We start from the raw sequence: 12,010 nt of genomic DNA, 5'->3' as shown, positions 1-12,010 counted from the left end.
AGATCGTTTCACTGCAGCTCTGGGAACAGTCAAATGCCAGCCCACTTTTTCCCCATTCCTTTTGGTCAAACCCAAGATGACAGAATGGAGGAGACATTTCTTATTTAGTGCACTCCCAAAAGCATTACCCTCAGTATGGCATTTAGATTCAGAGAGGTGAGGAGACAGGAGATTGGGGAATTCAGCTACTATGAGAGACAGGAAGTTACCCTCTGGTTCAGGGTCCCCCTTTTCAGAATTGAGGTCAATCTACAGCTACACAGCCTCCTTCCAGGGGGGGATTCCCCAGAGATAGAACTGGCTGTCCACTTCCTGTCTGAGATTGGAGGGCTTGGGCCCAGAGGTTGCTTTTTGGTAAATCCACTTGCAGTGGGGCTCCAAAGGGTTAAAGAACATGGACTGGAAGACAGAATGAACAGTTCTAGTTGTGCCAGGAAAAGCAAACTCTGCAGACTTCTCCCCATAAAGAAACATGAGAAAGAGAGTGGTTTCCAGGGCAAGGAAGGTCCAGCTCCATTCCCTTAGAGCAGGAATCAGAGATGCAGTATTCCCCGGCAGCGCTCCAGCAGGCCTTAGATTCACAAATTCCTGCCTACAGGACCCCATCTTGCTCCAGCCAGACGAAGTGCAAGGGCTTAAATTGCAACTGTTATCAGTAGTGATATGTGGAATAAGCCTCTTCAGCACAAGGCAAAGAAAACACGTCACACTGTAGCTCGTCTTGCTGTGAAATGGACAGGGGGTGGAAAGCAAGGATAGATCAGCATCGGAGAACTGCAACTTTGCAGGGATGTACAGCAACAGCAACTTCCTCCTGAGAAATGGAGCTCTGGTTCTGGCTTCCAGAGCAAACCCAAGATCTGAGATGTGAGAGGCAGGCAAAGGGGAGGGAATACTGCCAGAGGCCTTCAAACACACACACCAACATCTGGGACACAGAGCCTTCCTCGACTTTTCTTCTTCTCTCTTGAGGTACTTACTTTCTTCTCGCTTCTGCAGAGAAGGGCTGGAAGAGACAGAGCTGGAAGACAACTCAGGCATCTGTGCCATGCTTCCAGTATGAAATTATAGGAGACATGGGAAATGGGTGGACTGGTGCTTTTATAATAGAACATGATTCACAGGTCTTTTTCTCTCCCAGATCCCTGCTGCGTGACTGAATCCTATTGTCCAACAAGGTGTTCACATGTAGGATACTGGAAAAAGTGATGCAACACAAACAGCCTTTTAAATCAATTATGAGTGCACCTCACCCTTTTCTTGTAGTATCTTTACTGTATGTTGGCCATTGATTGCAACACGTTCTTAAATCTCCAAAGATGTTTACAGATTTACTATGATTTTACACTGTCCAAAACTGACAAGGAACTACCAATAAAATAACTGCCCAGTAGATGGAAATTTGCCTAAGGACAGTGTCAACCCTGCAGGACAGCAGGCTGCGTATGTTACCATGTTTACAGTACTGAAGGCCCATAGATCAACTTTAAATTATTTATTTACTTTATTAATTAAGCAGATAATATCTTGATGTCCACTGTCTGGGTTCTCACTTGATGTATGGTATAAATGTCTTGATTTTTCCCCATAAACATATGGAGAAAATCTTTAATCTATTATATTCCATTTTGGTTGGAATCTTTCATAACCAGTGGGTCTCTTTTGAACAGTGACCTTTCATTGGAATACTGATTTTGGTTTTTTTAGTGACTTGTTTATCCTATGACTGCAGCATGAACTTAAAACGAGAATGATAAGATTACAATTACCAGAAATGTAATATCCACAGGAGTGGAATATTTTATGAGATGCTGAAATTATGAAGATAAGATTGTACCAAAATACTGCTGTAGCTTGGTCTTACATAAATCAGGAAAAGAAACATTTTTATTCGAGGATCAACTTAAAACTACACTGGAGCTTATATAATAGGTGTCTAGTCAGTGTCCTGTACTCCAGGCAGTCTATTAATCCAAAGATTTGTCACTTGCAATTGTAAAAATAAATTACATATGAGATGAGTGCAAGCTGAATTAAGAAATGACTGCTGCAGTAATTCATTAAAAACTTGTCCACATATTACCAGATGAAGAGCAAATGCTTAAAGAGCTCTACCCCCCCCCCAAAATACTAGGTAAAGCTGTAGTCTTAGTGCAGTGCTGTTTCTACTGTGCGGGGAACAGAGAGGCTTTTGGGAACAAAGGATAGTTATTTTAATTTAACCCATTGATTTTCTTGTGCTCCCCTCCACCTGCCACCAAATACTCTGACCAAGGAAAATTTATTCATGAATTGTATAAACAATTACTCTCCAAACAAAGGATCAGGAACTTGGATGCTTCTCCATTCACAGGGCAGATGCAGATTGAACAGCTAACCTAAACTGTGGTCATAAATATGACTCTATTCTCTAAAACTCACTTCCCTCCTACTTCAACGCTAGTCCTTTCAAGGGGTGGACGGATTTGTCTAATTGGTCTTTTCTATGTCTAATGTCTATATTTTTATGCTTTTGGGAAGAATTGTGGACAATATACTTTCTATCCATTATATAGGAACATTAACCAACAGAGCTCCTGCCTTTGACTCAGAGACAGCTAAGCACAGTGCATGTCACACTGCAATAATTTTTGTTTCATAATTCCCTTCAAAACAGAGCACGAAGCCCTATTATTCTTTGGGATTAACTTGTTAAGACATTGAAGCATCCCTGCTTTTCTGTTATGGAATACTGACAAATCAACAGAAATGTACTAGGTATAATCACTGAAGTGATTAAGTAACCAATGAAAAGGTGACCATTAGTAACTTGGCCAAATAGCTAGAACAGTAAGTGATATTACCACCCTAGGGGAATTTGGATTCACTAACTAATCCACTGGTTAAATAACTTTTTAAATTTACACTTGTGATTGGAACTGATGCTTACAATTCAAAACAAAGACGTTTCTACCAATCAATTTTTCAGAAATCGAGAGGATGTAACTTTATTTAACTTCCAGGAAAAGCCAAGTCCAAGTAGTACCACTGGTGAGCATAGAGGCGCTTCTAAAACTTGGGAATACATGCCTCAAGGCTAGCAACTGAATGAATCCAGCAAAATCTAACTCCCAAGCATCAAATAATTAAATGGGTTTGGACTCTACCTATTTTAAAGAAAAAGTTCTAGGAACTGACCAATGGCAGCACACACTGTATAGGGATATGCAAGAGACCCAAATACAGAAGCAGCTAATCTGCATGAACTACTTGTTTGCCAGAACATCTGCTCTTGGCCAAGTCACAAAACATCAGCAACTGTAACAGAGATCACATGTTCCACCTTCTCAACCAAAGATGGATTTCTTACAGGGAAAAGGATTACAAGGCTTCGCCAGTGGCAAGAATGAATTTAAGTTTAACACTGTTGGGCTTGACCATAATAAACTTGCATCATATTATTTTTACACTGAATTATAGGTCATAGTTAAAAAATATTCTGTGCTGTATGGGTTTTTCCCCGTTTTTTAACAAACCATAAACAACCTGCTCATATAGCTAAACTAACTTGCAAATCTTAAACTGGATTCCAATTGCTTTACTTACACTAGAAATAAACTATTGAGAGCTATGTAATTATCTATAAGTGTTACTTAGAAGTATATTTATTGACTGTGAAATTCTAGAGGCTATGTCTACATTAGACTTTTTCTTAAGATTTCCCATTGGTGGTGGAAAATTAAGGAAAATAGTCTAGTGTAGACAAGGCCTATGTTAAGAATGAAAACCCTTCCTTAACTTTCCCAGTGCTAGACATTGCAGGGAGCACATGGAAGAAGTCTGTTTAGAGACTTCTAAAGTCAAGCACATCTTTCTGAAGTGCTAACACAAAAGTACTGTACTTACCATGCATATTTCTACAATGTGGAAACAAGCCTTTTGACGTTCTGTTTAGGCACATCTTACAGGCATTTTAAAGTCTACGTTTTAGATGGAAAGTGTGCCTTTATTAAGACTTGTTTACAGTAATGCTCCATCTCTGTAAACTTTATTTATACAAAATGAAGAAGGAACACGATGGCACAAGACTTAAGCCTTCTGTAAATACAGACACCAAAAATATTTAATTGTTTTAATTCACCTTTAAAGCTTGATCACCTCTCCACAGGAAACAAGGCAAATCTTGAAATTACACTACTGCATGTTCCTTTTTTGAAGCGCTTGCAACTGAATGTGCAGCTGAACTTTAAAGTGAAATGATATACAGAGCAGTTTAAAGAGTGAACTAGTATTGTGGCATCTTGCGGCAGGCCCTTTACGTTGTTATAACACTGAATCTCCATGCGCTATTCTTTGTGGCAGGTGATGTTATGTTCCATGCTGCTGGACTCCCTTCTCCTCCTACAATAGGAGTCCAGCCATAGTAATTAGTAGTACAGGCAGAAAGGCCTGTTTGTTCATGCAGGACTAGTTTATTATGTAACAAACAGAGGAGTAAGGACAAGGAAATGGAGACCAAGCGCATCTCTGCCCACCCGTTCTGTAAAGGGGTCTTCTAGCATAACAATTCCTCATATTTAAATGAAAGCCTTTGAAACAACATAGGCACTTTCTCCAAACACAGTTATTTTTAAAGTATGACATATAAATAAAGCTGTAATAAAAAAAGAAAGGGACTGAATCCTGAAGAAAGCTTGAAGTAAAATCCTAGCTATATTAACTCACACTAGAAATATTCCTACTGGTTCTGAAGTGCTCTAAACTTGCTTTAGGTATGATAGTAGTAACACTAAAAATTAATGGCATGAAAAGTGTTACTAACTTCAGAATACGGTCTTATTTAGGAGAGCATCCTGTGAAGCCATTAGTAAAATGGTTCCACGTATAATTAAACAAACATGGATATATACTGGATTTTTTTTTTTTTTTTTTTACAACTCGTTAACAAGAATAGGCGATCCAGCGAGTCTATTCCAGATCTCTGTAGAACAAACCCTAGCTAAGAATTTCTAGTAGGAAAAGGCTAAAATCCTTTCCTTAAGGTTTCCTGCAATTGATTATGATGCTCTCATTGGGCTGCACTGGAAGTTTCTTTGCATGTTTCTTTCCCCCCTTGCTACCCAGAATGCTCCTGGTTTCCATTTCCTGATGTGTGAGTGTCATGTCAGAGAGGATGGTGGGATATGGAGCCTTACTGTACTTCTCCTCCTTGCATCTCTGCAGGATCTCTAAGCTCCTCTGATGGACTGGGTGATGTAGAAAGCTAAAACTATCCACACTTTTCAAAACCGCACATGGCACTGCATCATCATGCCCTTGGGAAGCAAAATAAAAACAAAAAATGGAGAGAAGAGAAAGATTATATAAGCAGAAATCAGGAAAGAGTAAAGAACAATGCTGCCAACTGCCCATGTAATACAAGAATTGTTCAAAAGTCGCACTTTCTGTTTATGGACCATAACTAGGCTATTTGCAGCAGTTATGAAAATGCATAGCACTGACACAGGTTAACTTCAGTTCCCTCACGACAAGCTAGCATGACACATCACACACAGTCATGGACATAATTATCTCAATCCAGAGTCCAAGGACACTGCAAATGTACTGAACCACATCTCTGCAGGCATCCACTCACAGTTACACATTTCCTTACACTCTGACTGAGGGGGGGTCTGATTTGCATGGTGACTATAGGGTTATTTCTTGTGAACTGAATAGTATATAAATTCCAGCACTTTGATTGGCCCAGAGCACAATCATCTGGATAATCACTGCAAGGTAACCTTTAAAAAGTAGTGATTATGCAAATCTCTATTTTTATTAGCTACAGTACGATAAATCCTTCTGCTTCAGTTCAGCCGAGGTTGGCTACTGATTTCAGAACTCCTCACCCATATGTTCACAAGCACAGCCAGCTCAAATTCTGACCTGCTCCACACACTGTTACCCCTATTTTATCCAGATATTTGCAATTTAAATTGAAACAGGAGTTACTCTACATAGAGAAGAGGAGAGGAGGTACGCTTAGCCTTCCTTAGGGCTGAGAAATGGGGAGATTTCAGACATACTGAGTTTAGCTGACAGACAGAATCTGGGAGTTGGTGTCAGAAGTTACGGTGGACATCTATGTGTGGGCATACAGGATAATTCTCTGATAATTTCATAATAAATGTAACTTGGAATAAAAGTTATACAGGTATTACGTTGTAAATAGGAAGCTCCTTCCAGTTACCATCTAAAAGGGAATTACTGTGGGACATGTCATGCTTCATTTGAGGAGTAATGAGGCACTGAAGTTACCTTATGTCAGCATGATATATTATGCCTAGCATTCAAGACTGATGCTTTAAACTATCAGCAAAGACTGATCTGAACACTTTAGAGGAACACTGTCAACTATTGTTTTTCTAATGTTAGTAACACCATTTTTGTACTGCCCATTTGGAAACCTGAAGACCAATTTTTTTTTTAACCACCATTTTTGCCTTTTTCTATTCAGCAAACATTCGTTTTCTTCTTTTTTGGTTTATAACATTGCTAATTCAACAAAAGTCAGCATGGCTTTCTTTTGCTTGCTTCACTGCTTGCAAACCAGCATCATCATTTATGTCAGCAGCAATGGGCACAGCACTGGGAATAGTGCTTGTTAGTTGAATGCTATTGCAGAGCCATCAGAGGGAGCATAAGAGCATAAAGTCAGAAACATAAATCCTTTATCAGAGCTAGGATCTATGTTCACATCCAACATGCTCAAAACAGAGAAAACCAAAGAGGAAGCTGTGGATGACTGGCTTCCATCACTGGATTTGTGTAAGTCATCTCAAAACAGAGACTTTTCTTTTTAAATTTGTCAGCAACGAGGCATTCATTATTATGTTTTATGTGGAATAAATTAATCTAGAGCAGTGGTTCTCAACCTATTTATCGTTGTGGGCCGCATCCAATACTCCTTCTGTGGCCCTGAGGATGTCACATGGGCCACAGCTGTGTGCTGATTGGGCCACAAGTGGTCCACGGGCCGCGGGTTGAGAACCACTGATCTAGAGGATATTTGCCATCAGATTACAAAAAAAATCAGACAAATTTACTTCCTAAAAACTTGACAATGTGCCTTTAATCAAGTTCATTTTGATTCAAGAAAATCAAACCCAAATGTGAGCTTTTCTTTTAGAATTTAACTTCAGTTTCTTGTTATCCCACAGAGAAAGCTCAATTATAAAACAAGCAATTCAAAGAGCTCCCCCCTCAACTATTGATATTTTACCCAGTCTGATCTCTCAGTTTTTAATTTGAAAAGAGTTGGCAGCACTGTAAGAAACACCTCTTGGGCCAGAAGAGAAACATATCCAACAAAATTCAGACAGTTACATTGCTCTGCTTCTACATATCTCACAGTGATAAACACAACATCACTAAAAGCTACACTACAAGAATATAACAAGTGCAGTAAGAAAAGAAAAGCTCCTAAAGGTAGCAGTGAAGAGTATATTCATTTATCCAACACTAATTCTATTGAAAGCAGAGCACAGAAATGTTCACACTGCTTCAGGACACCAATGGCACAAAGAAAGAAAGATATAGAATGAAGGAAAGAAAAAAACAAACTGGGTTTTGGAAAGCCTACTGCACATAGGATTGAGATTTTTGTATGGCTAGCATAACTCAAATAGGCCTTCAGACAGGGAAAAGGAAAGCATATAGACTTTTGGCCTAAAAACACTGGGGGAAAAAAAGCTCCAAAGAAAATATGCAGCTTTTTTAGACATCCTTTAAAACTGCTTTGCAACTGTACCTTCTGATTGATCACAGCTAGGTCAGATAGGGCTACCAGGGAGTTTATAAGGCCTTGTCTACACTAAAGGGAAAAGTCAATCTAAGCTACACAATTTGAGTTACGTGAATAGCGTAACTCAAATCGACATAGCTTAGATCTACTTACCGCAGGATCCACACTACGTGACATCGACGGGAGCCGCTCTTCCGTCGACTCCCCTTACTCTTCTCCATCAGGTGGAGTACTGGAGTCAGGAAGAGAGCGATCAGTGGTCGATTTAGCGGACTTGCTAAATCAACCGCTGATGCATCGATCGCCACAGCGTCAATCCTCCAGTAAGTGTAGACAACCCCTAAGACACCCTAAGGCTTTTCTTAACAATGTTTAAAACTGAGCAGTATGTGTGCTAGTGTGGGGGTGTTATTAGGTATTAATATATGTGTGTGTGTGGGGGGGGGCATTAGCAAATCTTTATTGTATCATGAGTTCCAACTCCGGCTGCACCAGATGCATTCAGCTCATGCTAATTAAAACCTAGAAAGGTTTGGTTAAAAAAACCCAAAACATATGCAATCCTTAGAAATATGTGCTATTTTATAGGATGACAATCAAGATAGGTAAACTTTAGGGCCTAAAATTTGAGTGGCTCCTTGAACAATTCCCAGAGAATAGTTGCTGTAGGTATACCTCTACCTCGATATAACGCAACCCGATATAACACGAATTCGGATATAACGTGGTAAAGCAGTGCTCCGGGGGGGTGGGGCTGCGCACTCCGGCGGATCAAAGCAAGTTCGATATAACACAGTTTCACCTATAATGCAGTAAGATTTTTTGGCTCCCGAGGACAGCGTTATATCGGGGTAGAGGTGTATGTTCATTAGATTATCAGATTGTGATAATTGTGTGTTATGTCACATAGCAGTTGATAGGCACCAGCATCCGCTAATCAAGTATGCCTCAGAACAAAGTTCTCAGTCTTCTGGGGACTAATGTACAAAACTAAGATATCAAATATATAAGCCAGTACCCCATGCCAGACATTTAGTTATACCTGTTCTAACACACAATGCCATTTGGGATACTTTTTTGAGACACTGACTGGGTTATGGAGAAGTTCATGCCAAACTGTAGCTAGAGTTTGATAATTGAATGGGAGGTGGGCACAGGGCATCATCATTAAGGAAGAAAGGGAAATCTAGAGTGCTAGTTACAAAAGATTCCAATATCCGTACCATCATGTAAATCAGTCCTTAGGGACCAACACTAGTGTGTTCTCAAGCTGGCAGCCACAAAGCTTATCTAGTCTATCATTCTAAGGATGTTAAGTGGCCACCATAACAGAGACACATGCCACTGACATGCTCTATACTGGAATAATTTTTAAAAGTTAATTTTAAAAAAAGAGAAAAACATAACTTTGTTTTTAGAAAAGAAAACTTCTATGTATAAAAGTATTCTTGGCAAAGGGAGATTTACTTCACATATGGAGGGAAAGACATTAATTAGCTCCTAGTGTTAGCAATTATAACAATGGGCACAAGGATACTAGGCAACCACTCCCTCCCCAGGAAAGAACATTGACACTACAGTTTAACTGTAGGGTCTAGCATCACTTCATATTAGGACAATGCCTATAGGCCCCAGCTGAGATCAGGGTCCCATAACATGCTGTACCTATTAGCAATATATTTTTCTATTAGCAATAGTTACATACCTAAATAATGTAACTCCAAAAAAATGGATAAAAATGTAAAATGCACTAGCCCACATTATCATTTATTCTTCATACTATCTATGCAATATAAACTGAATGACTGGTGCTGCTTCTGCTGCCATGTGAAAGTTCTTTGCTACCCTATGTAATAAGTGATAGCAATGCTAGTGTATACTGGATAACTTATTGACTACATATGTATGATAAGATAACTGATCGTGACATTTCCTCCACACAGATGCTTTAAACCGCATCTTACTGTTAATACTGGAAATAATCTGGATTTAGGTGAACTCTTTCTTTAGTTCTGCTTTCTTAAAGTTGGCACGTTTGTCATCATTATTTCTCAAACTACTTCAGTCATTATTTGATAACATTTTTAAAACGTGTCCCTTGGAAAAATTAAGATGCAAATGATTTTGGGCAGTCAAGGAGTTTAAGGCTTACACTGTCTTCTTGATATCAATGGAATTATTTTATCTGAAGAATAAATGTTACAAGGGACAAAACAAAATGGAGTGAGACATTTTTGAGTGGTCACGCAAAGGGCACAGGACGGATTGGACTATAGGACTGTATCCTGAAAGAGGTTAAGAAGCTGTTTCAACTGAAACCATATACTAATTAGTCCTGACATAAGAAAAAAAAAATCCCAGAATTGTCTGAAAACCTCACCGATTTTCTTTGATATGTCTAATTTTAGTCAGTTGCTGATCCAATCTAAAAAGTGAGAAAACAGAAAGCTAACTGCTAGGGACACTAACATGGCAGATGTGACTACAGAAGACAGAGGGTGAAGCAGGGCTTGAAATTAGCAGGGCAGGGTTGGCAATAGCTCTTGCTGCCAGCGAGTTAGCATTTTTATTATTTTTCTTCCTTGGAGAGCACTCTATAGCTCAGCCAGCTATCCAGCTGGGATTCGTGAATCAGCAAGATTTAAAAAAGAAACAACAAAGCACACCCCACAACATATGAAGGAAAGGCAGGAATATCTCTTCAAAGAACTAGATTTCTAGGGATTTTTTCCCCCCCTTCTCTAGGCAGAAGGTCTCAAGAAAACTGCAACTCTCATGCAATGCGTGATGGGAGCTTTACAAGTGAAACTTCTCTCCCCTCTACCTCCCAGCATTACAATGGTCATCATAGAACTTTCACATACTGATATATAAGAAAAGTCTCAGGTTCATTTGTCAAAAGTGTCTTTCCAATTATTCTGTCTAGGGCTGGCTTTTTCTCACTCTTCTGAACAGCTGAAGGCTGGTTTTGTTTCTTGTTATTCTTGGGATTTGACCCAAGGGTCTGATGTTATTCTTACTAAGCAGAGAAACTTATTCTAAATGGGTGTATTTTCATAATTATATGATTTTCCCTTGATTCGTTCACTCTATTAATGCAAATCTATTAACATTTCAAGCTAGAAATCAACAGAATGATTCTATGCTTAATTTTAACTTTGTACTGACATTTCCCTGCTGATGTTCTAGCTTTGTTGTGAATTTCAAGCCCTCTTGTGCCCAGAAATTAATAGTAATAGCTTGTACCTGCCGTTCAGGAATAGCTTTATGCAGAGAAATGTTCTACAAGCACAGCCAAGTATTGCCTGCCACAGCATGATGATGCACCATTACTTTCATTTAATTTACGGCCCTCCCTGTTCTGCATGAGGGAGGGTAGGTCGTTCTAGCTGACCGCACAGCTATGAATTTGTGCTAGACAGGAGAACAATCTCTCTTTCAGCTTAAAGGGTGAACAGTCTGAAAAATTACAGAGCAGAGTCCTATTTTCTGTGTTTTCAGACTTTATGTTAACAGTGAAAGAAATATGAGTTAAAGAATCAAAGTATTCCCTTTTTTGCTTCATAATTTTAAGCTTCCATTTAAATCATGCACATTTCCTTAAGAATGAATCCTACAGAAAAGGTAAAATAACATCAGAATGAAAACCCTTCATCATAAATTGCTAAGGCTCCATTGCATTTGTTATTCAACATGTGAAGTACCACACTTTTCTTTACTCAGAAATCTAGCCATTCAATTCACCCGTTTTTGGACACATTATTAGGAAGAGGAGCATATGTGTAAATTAGATACGATAACATTTTAACCATACTGAAATCAGATGTCAGGGACATATTGTGTATGTATTATATATAGTTGAGATTCAAAGATGTACAGAGGTGGGATGCCAATATCTGTTACTCACCAGTTTTCTTCTCAGTGTATCGTTTTCCAGCCTCCCTAAAACCAACCATAGCCCTGAAAAAAGCTCTGAGGACTGCCCAGCGGAACACAGCCACTGGATCAATTCCTATCATTCCACAGATAAAGGCGTTCTTGCTGCTTCTTAGGAGAGCTACAATGTCTGGCCGCATATGATCTGTGTTTTTCTCCCGGAAATCCTAGCGAAAAAGAAAAAAGGAGGGCTTGACTATTCTTGTAATATGACAACTTTTTATTTATACTGTCCTCGCTGTTCTTCTGCATGTGATAGCTTTCAAAAGCATGATAATTTAATGAAAATTCTCAGTCCAACACACTTCT

General features: G+C 39.1%; 1 protein-coding gene across 1 annotated transcript in view; it reads right to left on the bottom strand.

The window, feature by feature from the left end:
* Positions 1-12,010, bottom strand: part of MYO9A (myosin IXA) — a 361,511-nt gene that overhangs the window by 78,075 nt on the left and 271,426 nt on the right. Inside the window, exons 13-14 of the mRNA XM_065412857.1 lie at positions 11,673-11,868; positions 5,175-5,294 (exon numbers count right to left, since the gene is read on the bottom strand). Of these exons, the coding sequence (XP_065268929.1) occupies positions 5,175-5,294; positions 11,673-11,868 (316 nt within the window). The remainder of the gene's footprint in view (positions 1-5,174; positions 5,295-11,672; positions 11,869-12,010) is intronic.

This window comes from Emys orbicularis, chromosome 10, assembly GCF_028017835.1.
Source record: "Emys orbicularis isolate rEmyOrb1 chromosome 10, rEmyOrb1.hap1, whole genome shotgun sequence".
NCBI lineage: Eukaryota > Metazoa > Chordata > Testudines > Emydidae > Emys > Emys orbicularis.
Note: the sequence above shows the minus strand (reverse complement) of the source record. Positions and strands in the feature narration are given on the sequence as shown.